The sequence below is a fragment of the Sebastes fasciatus genome, chromosome 15, assembly GCF_043250625.1.
Source record: "Sebastes fasciatus isolate fSebFas1 chromosome 15, fSebFas1.pri, whole genome shotgun sequence".
Taxonomy (NCBI): Eukaryota; Metazoa; Chordata; class Actinopteri; order Perciformes; family Sebastidae; genus Sebastes; species Sebastes fasciatus.
In genome coordinates this window covers 22,000,401-22,021,030 of record NC_133809.1, presented here as the reverse complement: position 1 = coordinate 22,021,030, position 20,630 = coordinate 22,000,401, and the positions used below count along the sequence as shown (strand labels likewise).

General features: G+C 41.2%; 1 protein-coding gene across 5 annotated transcripts in view; it reads right to left on the bottom strand.

Annotated features, from left to right (window-relative positions):
* ralgapa2 (Ral GTPase activating protein catalytic subunit alpha 2) overlaps window positions 1-628 on the bottom strand; it is a 117,813-nt gene extending 117,185 nt beyond the window's left edge. For all 5 annotated transcript variants that reach the window (XM_074661145.1, XM_074661148.1, XM_074661144.1 and 2 more), the window contains exon 1: window positions 322-628. In XM_074661145.1, coding sequence (XP_074517246.1) covers window positions 322-427 — 106 coding nt within the window. In that variant the 5' untranslated portion in view covers window positions 428-628. The remainder of the gene's footprint in view (window positions 1-321) is intronic.
* Window positions 629-20,630: the final 20,002 nt, after the last annotated feature.

Here is a 20,630-nt window from a genome sequence, read left to right as displayed (position 1 = left end):
AAAGGCTGTTGGTGCATCTGCTGCTCTGTGACAAGGAGGCAGCATCAGCAGCTAGCATTGACTGGCTAGTTAGCTTCTGTTAGCTCTTGCATGCATGCTTTTATCACACTGTCTTGATATTATTAAAAAAAACAAATGAAAACGTGTTGTGCGTGGCAAACACTTCATATTGCGATGGTGTGATATAACCTGTCAGCTATAGCTTGCATTGCAGTGACAGCACCAGCCAAGCTAAACCTGACGCCTTGTTTGACGTTAGCTTGTCGGCTAGCTCTCTGGCTAGCTCGACTAGCTCAGCCTGCAGCATCAACATCCACTCACCTAGCAGCGACCGGAGGTGTTTGAGCCGGGTCAGTACATCCTTCTTTGGGTCCAGAACTTTCTGTGTAGATTTCTTGACGTCTCCATGACCCCTGCGAGTGAACATCCCGCTGTCAAAATGCAACCGTGGAAGCTGAAATCACCTGTGTTTTCACCATGCATACACCCAAAGGCTCTCCAGTGTGTGACTGTCACTTTCCTCACCACCACCACCACTCCACTCTGTGTGTCTGTCTACTGCTGCTCTGCTCGGTAAACACTCAGCCGACGGCCGCTAGTGTGTCCTGTTTCTTTATTGTGGGTGTGTAAACACGGAAGCGCAGCCTGACAGAGAGGGGTGGTCACATTATAGGAATACGCCTCCTTGTTTATTCCACCTTGCACTTTACCAGTGGTTTGTTTTCTATATACTTTATTTATATATAAGTATATAAAACCAGCTCAGCTAATTTTAGCCATCATTCTTTTACTTCTATCTAACTATTTATATTTATTTTATCTTATTCTTTTTAATCTTGCCTTATCTTGAATTTGCACCCTGACTGACAGCCAGCCACCCCTCTCAAGTGCACACACTGTACACAGTCACATGATATTGATCTTGCCCAGTTATGTTGGCTTTTGTTTTTTAAAGTTTTCTTTCCTTATTTATTTATATATTTATTTATTTATATATTTATTTGTTTATTTATTTGTTTTTTTTCTTTCTTTCTTTTTTCTTTCTTTCTTTAATTTATTTTTCTCTCCATTTTGTTTTATCCATATTTCATTTTATTTTATTTTGCTATGAGGAAAAGGAAGAAAATAATAAAAAAATAAATAATAATAGCTTCACCTTTCTATATACTTTACTTATATATAAGTATATAAAACCAGCTCAGCTAATGGACTAAAACTCTTTGTGTTTCGGTAGTGACAACATTTTTTTGAATAAAGTTTTTTAATTTAAAAATGAAATCCCAAAATAAATCTATATCTTTCAACTTCTGTTTAAAAGAAATCAAAAAATAGCTTTTAAACAACACCATTGAAAAAAACATATATTTAAGGTGTTATTGTCCCATCTAAAACATTTTAGCTCCATGAACAAAGCAGATACCTGTACATCCAACAAAGTCCAAGACCCATGAATTATGCACAATATATGAACACATTAAAATGCATGATCGAGGACAAGAGATACAACTAAACTGATTACATTTGTTCCCAAATGTTTAAAGAAAAGCATCTTGCTTCTCCCATGAAGTAGACTAAAGCTCAACTAAACCGGTTAGTAAGTACAAAAAAACAAATGGAAATTTAGGGGTTAGGGTTTGGGACAGCCACTCACCAATAGAAAGCACCCTATAAATGATGATTTTGTTTATATTTAGCTTATTACCATCTCATTCAATGCATTGGGTTAAATAGATCATAACATAATCTTACTAAATATCTAAGGTTTGAACATTTAATTGTTTTGTTTATTATATTTTTTATTGTGGGTGTGTAAACACGGAAGCGCAGCCTGACAGAGAGGGGTGGTCACATTATAGGAATACGCCTCCTTGTTTATAACCCTTCCACCTTGCACTTTACCAGTAGTTTGTTTTTTTAGTGCAACTAAAAGAATCATTTCACCTTTCTATTTCTATAATCTCCCTTCTGAAATAAGAAATGCTTCATCCCTGGACATTTTCAAAAAACACCTCAAGCACCACCTGTTCATCAAGGCCTATGATCTCAGCTGACTCTTCCTACACATCACTCTTTTAATTACTGAGCTATAGTTTCTCCTCTGTGTTATTTATTAGTATGATTTTGTGTGCCCCCTTTGTAAAGCGTCTTTTGGTTTCTGAAAGGCGCTATATAAGTCCAATTTATTATTATTATTATTATATACTTTACTTATATATAAATATATAAAACCAGCTCAGCTAATGGACTAAAACTCTTTGTGTTTCGGGTAGTGACATGAAAATGGGGGACAACATTTTTTTGAATAAAGTTTTTTCATTTAAAAATAAATCTATATCCTTCAACTTCTTTCATCAAAAAGACCTTTTAAACAACACCATTGAAAAAATATATATATATAATTAAAGTGTTATTTACATAAATGGAAATTTAGGGGTTATGGTTTGGGACAGCCATATCCCAATAGATATCTATAAATGATGATTTTGTTTATATTTAGCTTATTACTATCTCATTCAATGCATTGGGTTTAAAAAAGATCATAACATCATCTTACTAAATATCTAAGGTTTGAACACTTAATTGTTTTCTTTATTATATTTTTTACTGTGGGACTGCAGTTTGCACCAATTCGGTAGAATGGCCCATATATTGTTTTAGTTTAAGGCCAAGCTATTGTATTGTGAAGAGAGGGGTTTTGTCTCGTTCGAGTCTTGCATTATTACCTCTGAAAAAATGAGAAAGACAAAGCTTGAGTGCATTGTCCTGCAGTGAACTTTAGGTTGAAGCCCATCTTATTTATTATATAGACTTCTGATAAAAGCAGGTTGGAGTCTGGTTGTTATAATAGCTCCCAAGGCGCCCTCTGGTGTTTGAAATAGTTAAACACCATTCACCAGGAACAACAATATACTTTATACATGCATGGAAAGGAAAAGAGGAAGAGATGGGGACTTGTAAAGGTGACTCTCCTAAATAGAAATAGCCAACATGTAGTTGTAGTTTACAATAATATTTATAGATTTGTTCTGAGGCGTCCTTGTCCGCACACATCATTGTTTCATGTATGATACAATTTTCAGTTTCAGGTATTTCATTCATTCATTCATTTATTCATTTTCACTGTGCAATATCATTTTCCACTTGTGCAATTTTGTTAATAGTCTGTTTATTGTCAATACTGTATATACTGCTCCTATTTTTATACTTCCTTCTGTTTAAATGGTTCATATTTGTTACACTTTGTTTAGCTCTTTTTTTTACTGTGTTAGCTGATGCATCTTGTTTTTTGCACTATCCCCTTTGCTGTTGTACACTGCACATTTCCCCACTGCGGGACTAATAAAGGAATATCTTATCTTATCTTATACACTTAACTGGCTACCACTTCACTCTATAGGAGACATTTTCATTGGTTGCTCTTTGTTTTTCAAATGCATTTACTTCAATTATCCTTTATACTTAAAAAAAAAGCTTTTAGTCCCATTCAGATCATCACATTCACTTAGACATATTCAACAACCTTTTATTTGATCGTTCCTAGAATTCTTAAAAGAAGTTGGGAGAGGTGCTTTTAAGTTCAAAGCACCATCAGACTGGAATAATTTGCCCATTTTACTCAGATTGATTACTTCTTTCCATGACTTCTTTACTTGTTTATCTTAAATCTACTATTTGCCTTTGTTTTCAGTTTATGAGTAGACTCAGTATTTTTGACATAATGTAATTTTATTATTATTATTATGTTCATGATTAATTTTATGTTCATTATTTTCATGTTATGTTGGTGTGGTTTGGGATGGGATGGATGGAGAGCCTTTGTGTATGTCCTTGTTGATGTTACTATGTTGTTGTTTTGTTGTTGATTTTATGTTTTTGTTTAATTTATTATCATTATTTATGTGTTTAAATGTTTGTTAACTTCCATGTTTTGTGCCCGAGGACCCCTTTGAAAACGAGATGGTGCATCTCAAGGGATTTATCCTCTCATCAATTTTGAAATAAAATGAAGATGTTTTAGATTAGATGGCTTACTGTATATGTTTGGTATAACTCTGCAACTAAAGATTATTTTCATTATTGATTAATCTGCAGTTTATTTTCTCGATTATTTTTTGATATATAAAATATCAGAAATAAATATACCAAAGCTAATCAGAATTTTCCCAAAGCCCAAGTTGTCATATCCAAACTGCTTGTTTTGTCAAAAAACCCAAAATAATATTTATTTTTTCAAAGTAGTTTAATTAGTAGTAGCTTTTTTTCCATTTAAACTCAAAATTTGACTTTAAAAAAAAAAAAAATGATAATGCATGTTTTAGAACACTTCAAGAGTATAACAATGTTCTGTATGTCAATGTATACAGTGCAGCAAGTACATATTTGGCATGCTTTTCTGATATTAGGAAGAAACTGGATAACCACAGTGTAGTGGTTTCAATGTTTGCAATTCATATGCTATCATTACAAATAAAATGTGTGCACTATTATTTGTAGACTAGACAGTTTTAACTGCAGACATTTGGACTTGTCATTGTGTGATAAGCACAGGTGTAATTAATAACATTTAGCAATGACTACATTCCATTTGAGTGTTTCAGCTACAGGGCTTTGGTATTGTTCATGTTGGTACATGTTGGCTCTAAATGCAACAGAGTCACCATTAATGTTATTGATACACCTGTGCTTTTCCTGCCATGAGAAGTGTAAATGCATGGGGCAAATGTGTCTGTTATCAAAAAAGAAGGGTCCCAATAAATGTAGGTGTTCTATCTGCTGAAGTATGAGTGAGAAATGGTCACTTTGTTCATGCTGTTTCTCATGCTGTATAATTCAATGCTTATATCTTCATCACACCTTACTGTACAGTGGTGGACTCAGGCTGTCTGAGGGGCAGAGGTGAAAAAAATGAAAAGGGCACCAGCACCATGCGGTGGGGCACCAGCGCGCAGAAAGTTTTCTAGCATGTAAGGCAGCATATTTGGCACTGCATCATGTTTTCTCCTTTTTAAGGCCACCCCAGGGGGCACTTTATCATGTTTTCTCCATTTAAGGGCACCCATTAGTGCACTGCAATCACGTTTTCTCCACTGGAAGGGCACCCTAGAGGGCACTTTATCATGTTTTATTTACCATAGGGGCATCCAAGAGGGCACTATATACCGTTTTCTCCAGTGGAAGGGCACCCTAGAGGGCACTGTATCATGTTTTCTCCACTGGAAGGGCACTTTATCTTGTTTTCTCCACTGGGAGGGCACCCTAGAGGGCACTGTATCATGTTTTCTCCACTGCAAGGGCACTTTATCTTGTTTTCTCCACTGGGAGGGCACCCTATCTTGTTTTCTCCACTGGGAGGGCACCCTAGAGGGCACTCTATCTTGTTTTCTCCACTGGAAGGGCACCCTAGAGGGCACTTTATCATGTTTTCTCCACTGGAAGGGCACCCTCGAGGATACTTTATCATGTTTTCTCCACTGGAAGGGCACCCTCGAGGATACTTTATCATGTTTTCTCCACTGGAAGGGCACCCTCGAGGGTACTTTATCATGTTTTCTCCACTGGAAAGGCACCCTATAAGGCACTTTATCTTGTTCTCTCCACTGGAAGGGCACCCTAGGGGGCACTCTATCTTGTTTTCTCCACTGGAAGGGCACCCTAGAGGGCACTTTATCTTGTTTTCTCCACTGGAAGGGCACCCTAGAGGGCACTTTATCATGTTTTCTCCACTGGAAAGGCACCCTAGAGGGCACTGTATCATGTTTTCTCCACTGGAAGGGCACCCTAGAGGGCACTTTATCTTGTTTTCTCCACTGGAAGGGCACCCTAGAGGGCACTTTATCTTGTTTTCTCCACTGGAAGGGCACCCTAGACGGCACTGTATCAGGTTTTCTCCACTGGAAGGGCACCCTAGAGGGCACTTTATCATGTTTCATCTATCATAGGGGCACCCAATATGGCACTTTTGTTATGTTTCTTTCCAACATCCCCAGAGTCCACCAGAGTTACTGTAGTTAATTCCAGCTCAGAACCCTGGTCACATTATAGTCAAAGCCTGTATTAAAAATACTGTGTGTTACTCTAATGTCCATAGTTAAATGCGCCAATTGTTACAATGCAGTTATGAATGAACCAAGGAACCTAACTTCCAGATGAAAGAGACCTGTAGTTTTTTGATATTCACACCCCGCTATGGTGACACTTACAAAGAGAGAAAAGGTACAACAGCTTCACTGCTCACTCAAGCCTCTGCCACTTGACACTTTAAACCAGAGTTTTTGATGAATTAATAGGAATACAAGGGATTTTTTTTAAATAGCAGAGCTCTGCCGCGGTTAAAGTAAACTTAGGGGGTTATGCTAAATTGAACAGAGTTCAGCGTGCTCATGTCTTTAATGGATTTTCAAAAAATAATTTGTTCTACATGGTTGTGCAGACAGCAAACTCCATCTTGGAAAAAAAGTGTTTATGTTCTGAGATGAATGTTAAGTTTGAAGAAATTGGATGCATCCGTTAATCAACCCCAACAAACTGACACTCCGCGCAATCTCACACTTTCGCTTGTCTGAACCTATCTGTCTTATTTTGGAGGCAATTAATTTGGAGGCTAAGCTGGCAAAATTATTTTATTCACACATTTTAGACAGCGACAGAGCTTTGACAGCGGAGTTCAACTCTGTGACTGAGAAATCTTTTCAGACTTAGTATTACGTAAAGTCAACTAATAAAAAAGAAACAGATATATATTCATAACTGTGGCATTGTGCCCCCTATCACAAATCACATTACTACATTTTAGACTTAGTATTATAAGATAAAGCCTATTCATATAGAAGAACAGATATATTTTCTATTTATTGTACTCATGACATGTCAAGTGAGACTCACTGTGAGATTCTGGTATGACCAAATTTACCAGGAGATGGCGCCTAAACCACTGGTGATTTGAGGCAAACAAACATACCAATACAAGCTACACATATCATTGAGTTTCGGTTTATTTTCATGAATAAAAAATGAATTTGCATGGCCTGCAAATATAGGGGTATAATTGCAAAATATATGAATGAATTCATATTGCAATAGGGGGAGAAAAAATCAAAGAAAACGTAAGAAAAGTCTCATAAAGGAGTAGGTTTTGTTTCAATAACTCAACTCTGAGAGTAAAATGAAAGCATTGGAGTCGACTGTGAAGGATCTCATACTCTCAATAAAGACGGACCGTATTTTATTTCATCCGCCACCCCCACATATTGAGCACTGACAATGTTGTGAGAGCGTTTGTCTCTCTTTTTTTCCAAGGTTCTGCACAATGGCTGTCTTGAATGATAGGAGAGAGAACAGAGGGTGGTGAGAGCGGAGGCCAAAGAGGAGGAGGAGTAAAAAAAGAGGAGTAAAATCAGCCTTTGCCCTGCAGTTTGGTATGACACTCATTATCTGAAGTGGGCCATTCTGAGAAAGGAGGAGGTTGCCTGTCACAACAGATGTTGATTACACAAAACGGGGTAGTTTGGGAAGGATGCGTGAATAAAACACAAGCTCACACACACACACACACACACACACACACACACACACACACACACACACACACACAGGGTTATTGTTGGTGCTTTGTCACCAGTCTTAATTGATTGTAATCACCGTTCCTTCTTGGCAAACCTCCCCCTGTTCTTGAAGTGCAGGTTATTGCTCATTATCTAAGATGGCATGGACCTACCATAATCTATCAACAATAACAATAGGGCTGGGTGTTTTTTTCCCTCTCTAATCCTGCACCTGGAAGTATTTTGTGGGTCCAGCTCGTTCCTGAAATGATATAGGCTGAGGCAATTCAACTTTATAGTCCGCCGTAGAGCCCTACGCTGCTTTCCCAAAGATAGTTCTGCGCCGAATTAGACAATTATGGTGCCAACTGTGACATTATTTTTGAATGAGATCATTTATTTTAAAATGGGATTTCCAGAGTATAAACCAGCATAATTTATTCTTTTTCACACAGGCCTAGAATTGCAAATTGCAAGGGCCTGGCAGAGAAATGAAAGCTTCATCATGACCAAATGGTGGCACTGTAGCCTCACAAATGCAGCGCCGGCTTCTCATGGCCAGGCTGTGTCGGACTGATTCCAATCCAAGGTTTGAAAAGCACTTGTCTGCTCTAAATTGTTCTTATAAAGAGCTTGGAAATACTTGACTTTTCTCCTTATGTGGTTATGGATTTCCTTTTTGTACAATTAAGTGCCATTAAAAGCTAATATATCCTGTTAAACCACATTAAGGTGTTGGGGTGGACAGTGGCACCGTTATCCATCCGCGCATTGTGAATAGGAGCCCACTCTCGGAGCATTTTTTGAAATCTATATTGGACCATTCAGAAACTTCAGGATGAAAAGGATCAAAAGGGAAATGTCCACAGGGCTGCTGATTTTTTTTTTGGGCTGGGAGACCACCCACAGCTGCTTGACATAGATGAGCTACGGAGCAACGAAATGATGAAACAAAACCAATCTGTGTTTGACTCAACCAGACGTATAGTATCTCATACAAAAACATTTGGGATTTATTTTTTTAAAATATTTTATTTATATTATTTTTTGTTAAAATATATTGATCAAATTATATTAAATACATTTCATTAATTAAATATATTTTAATATATACATATTTATTTGTATTTTATAGTATTATATTGGAAACCTTGATGCCATTTGTCAACGGCAGGTTCTACAAATAAGACACAAACAAGAGCCTGTAATTTGAGATTACGGCTCCCACCAGGGGTCGTCATGGCGCCCCCAACCACCAAGGTTATCTCCCAATTAGCAAGTTCAAAGCACAACATTTCTAATTGTAGAGCCTCTCTTTTATTTTGAAATGCTGAAAATTTGCACTAAACAGCAAAATGAGAAAATATCTTGCGTTCCTGCATTGAATTCTTCTCGTCTTATTTTTCAAAAACACTACAAATATGAAGCTCTGTATATATATGGATATAAGCAATTTCCGAATCTAGTGTTTGTAATGCACACTGTAGTTTGGAGCACATCTCCATAAAGGTTAATGAGGGGGCACTCTGAAGTAATTAAAACAAGAGCATTATAAGGCAGCAGTTTCACATAAGGCACTCATAGCAGCATAACCCATACTTAATTAAAACTCTTTGCTGACAGCATTCTGTATCTTCTCAGGTAATCTGCTGTGAAATTAATAAGGAGGGAGAATTAAATGACTAATGTTGGCAAAGAAAGGCTATTTTTTTCTCCCCCCTGCAGTATGCATGACAGGGGTCTTCTATCTGGAACGCGTGATCCTTATTGTGCCGAAAAATACTTCTTCAGGTTCTCACCGTAATCTGATTCCAATTTCACTTGTGGTGTGACACCGTAGCGGCGAGCCGGGGGGACGTTTAATTGAAACGCCCGTGCTTTTTAATTGGATTCTGTTTAAGATGTGAAATTACCTCCTGAGTTACAGTCTTGTACCTTTAAATGCTGATACAGAACGGTTTCCAGCGATGATCAGTTAAGGAGCTGAAATAATGCCTCCATTCAGCGAGACGCGTCACCGCACGGAGGCAAAAGAACATTCTTGAATTTAGTCGACAAAACTGTTCAACCTGGAGCCTCGCATTTCAAAGACGGAAATTTATCTGGTGAAATGAATTGTTGTTTTTTTAAACAGGGGTAGTGCTTGAGAGACAATGCAATACTTAAGCATTCTCCTGTAGTTGGTTTAAGGCATCTACTTTTATTGGATTTCTTTATCAAACTCCAATATAAACACTGCTCTTTGTCGTGATACTGTATTTAGACTCGGTTACCAATCACACAGCGGCTGCCAGATATCCATTGCAAGGCAAGTGAACCAGGCATTCATGATATCATAGTTAAGCTGAAGGTGTTAGCATCTGACTCTGACATGTTCAGGTGATGCGTGGGCGGTAGGCAGCGAAGCTTCCTTCACCTCCTCGAGGGTTGTGCTCTTCCAACCTCTTACATTGAGATGTGTGAAATTTCCCATTCTGGGACCCGTGTCAATCCCGCCGTGGCTGCGCAAAACATCCCTGCCTCCTCCACCTACATCCATGACCCCCCCCTCCTCTGATAAGCTTGGAGTTCATCCCTTTCACTGATTAGTTTGCTGGCACATTGAATGCCCATGTCTGCAGCTCCGCGTCACCCCAGCTGGCTCTAACCTGTGTGTGGTTGGATCAGCAGGTGGCTGGCACACTGTCCGGCGTGATACTGAAACCATTATTTATACATAACAGTTCTCTGTGTGCTCAGCAAAGCCATGTTTCCTGCCTTGGGGAAGCAACCACTTTGGTTATTTCATAATTCCAGATTCAATTATGCCTTGATTTATGCTAGAGATGCACCATTTTTGGAATAACTTGCAAAAAATAAAAATGTGCGATTTCAGGATTTCATATTCTGTGTGAGTGAGGATCCTGAAAAATGTGAGGTCATTAGTAACTTGTCCGTCCAAATCCCTCTCTCTTCAGTATATTGTGTGTGTGTGTGTTTGCGTGTATTCACATGTTTGTTTTCCACGGCTGGCCCAAGTTGGAGCCACAGGAGTGTGAAATAACAAGCACAAGAGGGATTTCACGCCTTTACAGAGCTGAAAAGGTATGTTTTTGTCAGACAACTCAGTCCATTTCCATCCCCGACAAACTTTGTTTACTTCCCCACTAGTCGCTGCCTACCTATTTCCTTAAAAAATAAAAATAAAAAATACAATTAAAGGGCAACATTATATATGGGTTCCCACGGGTATGGTGTGTCCAGGTTTGCTTATGCTACACCTTTGGCCTGTTTTATCGCCGTTATCAGTGGCACAAGGTGCATCATTAGAAAAAGACAAACAGCCCAGTTTCTTTTTTGGGGGGGGGGGTGCAGAGACACTGACAGAAAATCAATGGCTGGTTTCCCATGAGCACCTAATTAGCCGGACACTTGTGCACCGTTGGAACACGGGCCGGATCTCTTTGTCTGCCGAGTCGATCAGGTGAAATGCATGAGAGACACCTTCAGAGCTGATAAAGTGTCAGAGAGGTGAGGAGTAAACACATAAGTGACACTTATGGTCCAGCACGCCTCACACCCACTATATGCTTTGGCAGATTTGAACTTTATCGTCCACGCCACCGAGGGCAATATATGTTTATCAAGTAAGCGTTCTTAACTCCGATGATATTTGTAAAAGTCGGGTTGGCTACGACGCAGAAAAGGGTCAGGAAAACAAGTGCCGAGCGTAGAAGTAAAAATAGAAAGATGAGTGCCGTGCAGAAGGCCGTTTTTCTGCATAGCTCCGACTCAATTGGTCTCTCACTGGAAATTCTAAACATTCAATAAAAAAGGGAAGAGGTGGGCTAAAATATCCAATCCTATTCTATAACCTGTTAGAGTGACACTTGCGAATTTCCACTGTGGACAAGGTGGCAGTACAAACGCAGATAGACGAAGGGGAATAAAAGGGCCTTCTCATGACAAACTTTCTGGAAATGTCAGCCTTTCATGCTTTTGAGAAGACCCATTTCATATCTATTACAGCAGGCATTCTGTGTCCGATATTTCAGATTTCCGTCCTCCCCGCGCTGCAAATCCTCTGCCAATCTTCCGCCCTTAAGAATCTCTGCCAGCCCCCGATGCATTATTCCCCCCTGCCTCCTCTCTCTCCCCCCCCTTTTGATGTGACAGAACAAACCGCGACCTATTAGGATTAAGGCTTTGAAAAGATCTTTGAAGCCGCTCAAGGTTCCTTTAAACTGGGGAATGACAATATGAGCTGTGTGGCAGCAGATGCTGAATGGAGTGATTGCTAGTCCTCCTCAGCGAGGTCTGCTGTCACACACAAACACACACACACACACACATGCGCGTGCATGCGTCCATGAGTGCATGCACACACAAACAACCTGCAGCATCCACCCCTTCACCCAAAGCACCGCAGTTGTTTTTTGCAGTACATGTATTGTGCTCACAAATGCAGATTTGGTTCAGCACTTCTTTTTTTTTTCGCAGTGTTTTGCTGTGAATTGTCAGAGTTTTGGCTCCGAGCCTTTTGCTGTATCTGAACTGCTGCCCGGGATGAAAACAAACAAACATGATAATACCTTGCATGTTCTCCTTTAATGATGTGTTTTTCTGTTTAGGACACAGTCGTGTCAAAAGCATCATCGGAGGCAGGATGCTGAAATATGAAGGACGTGGGGGTAAACAGGGAAGGATGTGGGCTGCTGGATGCAGACATGAAAGAGAGAAGTCGTAACCCACTTGTGTGTGCTATAACGGCGTCTGTACGAGTGCGAGTTTCGTGTCTACTTAAAAACATAATGGCATGCTGCGAGAGCAGTTTATCTGGCTGGAAATTAAAGGAGTTCAAGGTGTCCCACTTTGCAGCGGCGAAGATTTCTCAAAAGCACAGAAGAATTTTCATTTTATCTTTTTTTTATTTATTTTTTTTTAAACGATGCCTCAACACTGACAGTGCATCTGATGATGCTGGAATGATGGAATGCCGCGCTGATGCAAAAGGAGAGCAAATTAAGTAAAAATGACATCCTGAATGCTACCTATACACTTTGCTTCAGTCACACATGGCACGGCAGAGTGCGAATACCATTGCTATGCATCTCCCGCAATCAAAAAGAGAATTTAGCTTTCTTTTTATCTAATCACTCCTCTGAATATCCCTTATCATACCTGCCTCGCCCCCTGAGGTAGCCAAGGACAGATGCGATAAATATTCAAACTGGGGTGATTCCCGGAGAGATTTATCGTGGCAAATTTTCACAGGCGATCCTATTTAGATATTCAGCGTCTGTTTTGCGTGGCGTCTGGGGTTAAACATGCCCCGGTGTGAGATGTCAACGCAAGAGACAGTCGCCGCACAGATAGCCGGTCTGTGGAGAAATGAAGCCATGGGACGCAGAGGGTAAAGGCTTCTCGGTGCACAGTCAGAGAGACAAGTTCTCAGGGAGCTGCCACCATGGAGCACATATTGATCTGCCATTGCATCTTATCTTTGAGACTCTAGATTAAAATGCTCAACACTGGCTCTCTCCCTCTTCCTCTCTCTCTCTGCCAGGCTGAAGGCCTTTCTATATCCCTGAGTGGAGGAGCTCTAATCTCCCCATGAAGTAGCGGGAGCCTATCACTGGCAGAAAAAAAATGCACAGTTCTCACTGCAGAAAAAAGGGGGAGCTCAGAAATTAACCGGCTTAAAAAATGCTCCCCATCTAAAGACTAACTTAATCGGGTTTGATCCGCGTCTTTTGATGCTGCTGGTTGTTTTTTCCTTTTACACAATGTTTTGCTCTGTGAGATTCTGACTTTCCTCCCCTCTCCTCCCCCCTTTTCCACTCTTTCTTCTTCTTCAGGGCGCTGTTATCATAATCCAAACAATTGGCTGTTGTAACTGTATGTATTCCTCTTGTGGGAAATGGCTGGGAATCAGATCCTCTCGGGTCTTGTTTAATGTCCTGTCCAAATGAGCACGGGCAGGAATAAAGGGGAGAAAGCCTGGGCAGACAGACGGATGAGCCCCAGGCTCCAGAGCTTTGACTTTGGCCAAACAAACGTTTGTTTTTCAAAGTGGCTTTTTTTTTTATACTAGGATGGATTAAGGCGGATGTGGACCAAAGCCCCCTCCCACACCACCACCCCCTGCCCCATCCGTGGTCTTGTCAAACGGTGCATTGAGAAGAGGGGTCGCACCTGTTAGGGGCAGCCCAGAGGAGCAGGACCAGGATGATATTGAGCAGGGCTTTGTGGGTATCAGAGTCAAAACAAAGCTGTCAGCCAGGGCTCATTCATCTTTGATGTTCATTGATGAGGAAACTGGTGGGGCCTCAACAGGGCATTGTTTCCTCTAAGTGGTGCCCATTGATAGCCAGAAAGCCACGTTTGTTTTTAGTCTCTGACGGGTGGAGCTCATTTTAAAAGGCTTAATGGTGCATTTAACCAGTCCAAAAACACTGCGCTTTGGAGCCCTCCTTGTACCATTGGCTCGGGGGGCTGTCTTCCTGCTTCCTAAATGGCCTATAAACAATAATAAAATGCTAATCACGTGTGAATGGCCAAAACCGGTGGGCATGCATGTATCGTCAAGCGCCCCGGGCTCTTCTAAATGCCTGCTGTGACAAATCAAGATCCAGAAACGAGGGCATTTGACTGCCACCGTGTCCGCTTCCTTCCTGGCCCCGTTCTACACCTCTCCACTCTCTTTTGTCATAAAAACCTGGATAGCCTTCATAAAGTGCATTTCTCATGCTATTGTTCAGCTAATCATATCCTCTCCAACAATTCCAGGATGTGACAAGATAAGATAGGGAATATTAACGCCGTATCGCCTCATCTCAAATTATGAAAACGTGTGGATGGGCGGAGGGGGGGGAGGGCATCTAGGAAGGAAGTAGAAATCAATTTGTAGCGCTTCCATTTTGTATATCGCCTTGAAAAGAAAACAGTAATTTTCCATGTTATCTATACCTCAAATCCTATTAGAACCAGGTTAATTTAGTGCCACCGATTTCAAAACGTTATCACGCCGTCCTATTGGCTGATGCCTTTGAGTGCTCTCTGTTTGTTACGGTGTAACTGTTCAAATTTAATATCATGTCAGATAGCGTATCTGACTGATGCATGATCTTGGTTATCACTCGCTGAATGGGGAATGCAGGAACGCCGCATTAATTAAATTCTCAATTGTAATACGTCTACTATGCGGTCCACCTTTGAATGAAATGAATGTAACTGTGCTGCAGATGAAAACCATTCATTCCGCCATGAGAAAAAATGCCAAGTTGTTTATCATTCATCTCTTAGCTTGACCTTACATGCCTTATTTTTTATCTTTCTTGGTATTCACATTCCTCTATTCTACATTTTTCTATAAGGGCATTGCGTTGAACCAAACTTAATTAATTAGAAAATCCACCTTGTCTATAGTGTTCACCCTAGAAATGTACATTATATTTTTTTATATTAACTAGCGTGAATACTCTATGGTTTGCAAGTTTCAAACATTCCACATGGAGCTCGCATGCTCACAATTTACCACTATAGATTCATGAATATGAATGTCTTTCTCAAGAGCTGGCCTCTATTGTTGTGGGAAAAAAAATAAAAAATCAAGGACTCTTGCCTTGTTTCAGCCCAGAGGTGTATCAGGGATGCACAGCCACATCTTACCTTAAATAAGGGTCTCTGTTTACACCTTCAAAGCACTGGAAGAAGAAGCTCTCACAGAGTTTCTTTTCCTCTCTACCCCCCTGATTGTTTGCAAGCTTGATTCCCTCGGATTCTTAAATGATAGGCTCATATAGAGCCCCGGACTTTATTTATGTGGTATTGGTTGGCTGCCTCCTTAAGCGTGAGGAGATATGCAAGAGCAATCAAATATTTCTATGGCTCGTATAAATGATGGTGGATGGGGAGGGGGGAGGGGAGGGAGAGGAAGTTTTGAATTTTTCACTCCTCATTTGTGGTTCAATTGCCAGAGTGTGTATTGCCTATTTTTCCGGAAAGAAAATAGATGGCTTTGTCACTCAGTATGCATAAACTGTTGGGTCTTGTTTGTTGTACGCTGTCAACGGAAATGATAGCAATTCTATTTGTCTTATGAGAAAGACATTGTTACAAAGTCTGAATAGCTAGTTTTCATGAAAGGGATTGTTTGTCCATTCTGAAGTTATTTTCGTCAGACATTATATGACATATCTCCGCGGACCCTTTCAAACGCTGTCACGATGTGATATGTTAAGAGGAAAAGCAGAAACTTGACACTTTTTTTGTGCATACAGTTTTGACACGCCGTCCTCCATGTAGAACTCAGAGGTAGTAGCGAGCAAAAACTTGATAAAAGTGTCAGTAATTATGAGCTACTCGTCCAACACTAATAATACATCACGGAGATTACAATTTGTCTCTTTATCTAAAATGACAGACTGTCATACATGCAGCCTCGTCCACATCTACCTCGCGGTCTCATATCATCCAGCACTTGAACCAAACATATATTTCTATCAAGGCGCGGGAGAATAGCATCCTCCGTTTGGCGCAGAGGAGGTGTGTCCCCTTCTAGCTTCACGAGAGAGAAAGACGAGTTGGGGTGGTGGTGGTGGTGGTGGGAGGTGGGGGGGATAGAGCGGGTACCTCTCTTTTGTTCACTCCCCTCTCTAACTGGTAGTGTTTGACTTCCCCCAGCCAGGAGTGGGTAATTCTGGAGCCCTGTGTGAGGTTGTTAGATCACTGAGGCCCAAGACAGCACCATTCTTTGCAGACCCTTGACAGCAAATATGTGGTAATGATATTGTCTCCTGCTGGGTAATAACACACAATTCAGACTGCCACATACTGCAGTCGCCGGGGAAAAAATGGAGGGGAGAGAGGGAGAAAAAAAAAGAATTACACTGAAGTACTGGAGGAAAATGACAGGAGAAATGTCTTCAACCTGAAGTGCTATATTGAAAAGAATTCACTCCTGCAGGACACTGCAGTGGAAACAACTGTGTTATTCCCCTCTACTTCTCAGAGTGATGTGGCCGCTTCTATCTGTAATATAGGAACACGGATGCAAATGCCCGTTTCGGAGCAGTTTGGTTGTCTTTTAAAACGGGACTCTTTAATGATCATTATGTTTTCACTTTAAGCAGTCCAGACCCTGAATGCTAAATACCGTGGTTAGCACATCTGGCTTTAAATGACTAAAGCCCTTTGTGCCCATATAACACACTGCATAGCAAGTGTTTGGTATAAACAGCATTTCCCTACTATGGAGACCTTCCATTGTTAACCAGACCACACTGGCAGCTTCAACCTTGACCTTTGTGTTGCTCCACTTGGTACTCGGCTTGTAATTGTCAACACCATCCATCACCGGCCAATCAGGGGGCCGGGACGGGGGCCGGTCCCCCTGCTGTACTGTGAAATTGTGGCATGTGATCCTTAATGTGCGTGAAGTAGACAAGGCCTTGACACAATGCATCAAGCTTCAGGGGGGCTCCTCTGGGCGAGTCTATTAGCCTCCCGCTGTGCCCCTGGCTGCCTGGACTTACTCCTCGGGATAAGTTGGAATAATGGTGTTACGTCTGCATGCCTCCGAGACACCGGCCTCAGCCTTCCTCAGGCACGGGGCTGGCTGTCAATCAAAGCGCTGACCAGTTAGACGGGGCCAGAATATCTGCCAAGAACAAGCACACCTCTTATATATGAAAGAGTTAAATACAGATTTCCCATTCTTTTTTTCGCACCAAGCACAGATTTTCGTCTAAAAAATCACCACAAATATTTATTAAAACAGATTTTGTGGGTGGAAATATTTGGACGGACCTTGATTTCAGCGTATTTCTGCCTGTGGAAATATACGCTTGACCAATGAAATCCTTTCTTCCAACTGATGTCATCAAAATACGGCCATCATTCTGCATAATAATTAGCCATGTGCTTCTGTTTTGTTGCACGGAGAGTGTGTCATTTCTGACTAATGGGCCTTGGGCGTTTGTTTTTTGAGGTAACGGACTGTTAGACAAATGGTATTCTTTCATTCCAACGGGACATTTTTCGGACTATTGGTGTTTCGGAATAATAATGGGCCGTACCCTTCTCAACACCCAATAATGGACAATATATGGCTTGAGATCACCCAGCAACTGGGATATAGATAAAGATGGCAATGTAGCTGATATGCAATTGCTATATATGTTGGTCATAGAACGGGGCTAGCCACAACAGCTAGCCTTAGCATCACATTTGGGGTCCGATTAGTTCCTGTATTGTGTAGTCAACGTTAGCCTCTGAGGCAGTCTCTGTCTGGATAGGTTTTTCTTGTGTGGAGTGGATTAGGGCACTTTTTAGGAGGAAAATCATTGGACCTCATTGAGGAAAATGGAACACGGATAATTTGCACCGGACCTGGTGTGCATAGCTGTCAATGCGGAAAGTCAAACGCATATCTTCTGCATTCCCACAGCACATTTTTGTATTGCACTGGTCAGAAACAGCTTTTACTAGGAAAAAAATGCCAGTGACAGATATGGAGGATATTTGGGCAATCCTCAGCTCCACATGAACCTCCTCCTTCTCATGTTTTTCAAAAAATTATCTTTCTGGTCTCCTCTGCTAGTGTCCATGATCTTAGATACAGACCTCGCCTCTCTGCAGAGACAGAGAGAGACAGAGAGAGACAGAGAGAGAGAGAGAGAGAGAGAGAGAGAGGGAGGGAGAGAGAGAGAGAGAGAGAGGGTGACTCCCTCTCCTTATTCATATATTTGACTGCCAGAGCAGCATTGTGCAATGGGCTAAAATAAATGAGAGCACCGTGTAAAAAGGTAGCCTTGATACAGCGCGACTGGGTGAAAAAGGGAGACACATTGAAACGGAAGAATTCATCTTTTCTATCAGCCCCCTCCGCTCGCGAGTTGAACCAGGTATTCAAATGGGTTCAATCTCAGCCGCTCAGATTTGCATAACACAGACAGATGAACTCAAGTGATTGAATTGGGCTGGGTGGAGTGAAAAAAAAGGAAGAAAAAAAAAGAAAAGAAAATGAATTTCCAAGCGAATTAGGAAATGATGGAAAACGGCAAAGGGTACATTATTTATTTTTCACACTGAAATAATTACGGAATTAACCTTTCCTTCCAATGTGACAGCCCTCTAAACCCTCTTTATCATTGTGAATGTGATGCACTGGTCTCTCTTGGGAAAAAACTTGACTCTTTTGACGAATAAAAAACAGCATTATCTCACCACACCTGTATCTATTTTACTACGAGTCCGAGCCGGTCAGCTGATCTGCATTGGTTTCGGTTATAAACTCCACCTGGATGTCATGTTTTGTTGTCTATAAGTGATGTAACACTAATGCCCGTGCACCTTCCCCGTGACTGGCAGTGACCACCAGTCACAACACTGCAGGAGGGGAAAAAGCAATTTCATGGTTCACTCTGTGGTTAATGTGCTGCTGTAATCTTTAGAGAGGCCTGTCCTTTTTGTTTAAGTTTCACAGAATAAAGGGTTGGACTATCGTAAGCTCAGGCCAATTAATCACTGGGCTAAAAGGTGGTGGGGAGCCATCCACTGGGAATGGGCCATGGTGAAAGTGTGTGTGTGTGTTTGGTTGAGCGAATAAGTTCTTTCAAAAGGATCAGCTGGTGTGTATGTATTTACCTGAGTGTGCAGTATGTGCTTTTTGGAGAGGGAGGGGGTGTACTTTACGGAGTGTACCTTGTGTGTGTGTTTGCGTGCTGTGCTCACGCAGTCAGGTAAGCCTCTCTAATTGCTGTGAGGTGCATTAGCACTCAGCCACCTCTCTCTCTCTCCTTCTCTCTCTCTCTCTCTCTCTCCCCGTGTCTTTGTTTTTCCTCTCAGTGCCAGTCTGCAGGCCAGAAGACAATCAGACCAGAAGGGTCATTTTCTGCAAGAGCTCACCTCCCTCCTCCAAGCCTCGCCGCTGACAGGCTCACGCTCGGCAGGAACCCTAAATTAACACTTGACGTCTGCGAGGCTCAGCCCTGATGAGGCCGCAGAGAGACAAAATGTCAGAAAACAAACACTCGATCATTTTTGCTTCATTTCCTTCCACCGCCGGAGAGACACACTCACCTGGAGGGCTGGAGAGGGTTGCGGTGACATTCACTCCATATCTGTTGCCGTGGATCGGCCCTGGTTGGTACCTATGGGCCGAGGTGAGAGGTTGAGATTAAATAAGAATGGAGGGATGCTGAGTAGGAACTGGTAATTAAGCAGGCTATTCTCATGTACCGTTCGTAGCTATACCTACGAAAAGTAATGCACTGTAATTTGTATACATCCCACAACATCAATTTGTTTGTAATCCACATAATGGTGAATCAAGAAGTATGAAGAGCGACAAACGGCACGCAGGGAGGAGGTCGGGGTGGATGGGTGGGTCAAAAAACACAGGACTTTCACCCAGGAGACCGGTAACTTTCGCAGTTAAGTTACACCACTTCCGGTGTTATTTTAACCCAAACCACAATCTTTTCCTAAACTTTAGTTTTTTTTCCTAAACCTAACCGAGTCGATCTTTTGTTTAACCTAACTAAGTAGTTGTGTTGCCTAAACCTAACTAAGTCGTTTCCCCCACCCCCCCTAAACCTAACTAAGTAGATCTTTTCCTAAACCTAACTAAGTAGTTTTGTCACCTAAACCTAACCAAGCCGATCTTTTCCTTAACCTTAGTAGTTTTATTGCCTAAACCTAACCAAGTCGATCTTTTCCTAAACCTAACTATGTAGTTTTATTGCCTAAACCTAACTAAGTCCTTTTCCCCCCTAATCCTAACCAAGTTGATCTTTTCCTAAACCTAACTAAGTAGTTTTGTTGCTTAAACTTAACCAACTCAATATTTTCCTAAACCTAAATAAATAATTGTGTTGCCTAAACCTAACTAAGTAGTTTTTTCCCCCTAAACCTAACAAAGTTGATATTTTCCTAAATCTAACAACGTAGTTTTGTTGCCTAAACCTACCCAAGTTGATTTCTGTGAAGACGGAAGATTACTTTGAAAAGACTGTGCGCATTTAACGAGCAGAAATTGACACGTGTGTCATGTGTTGCTGAACATTCGTAGGAAAACACACTAAAAATGAGGAATAACTTTTCGTA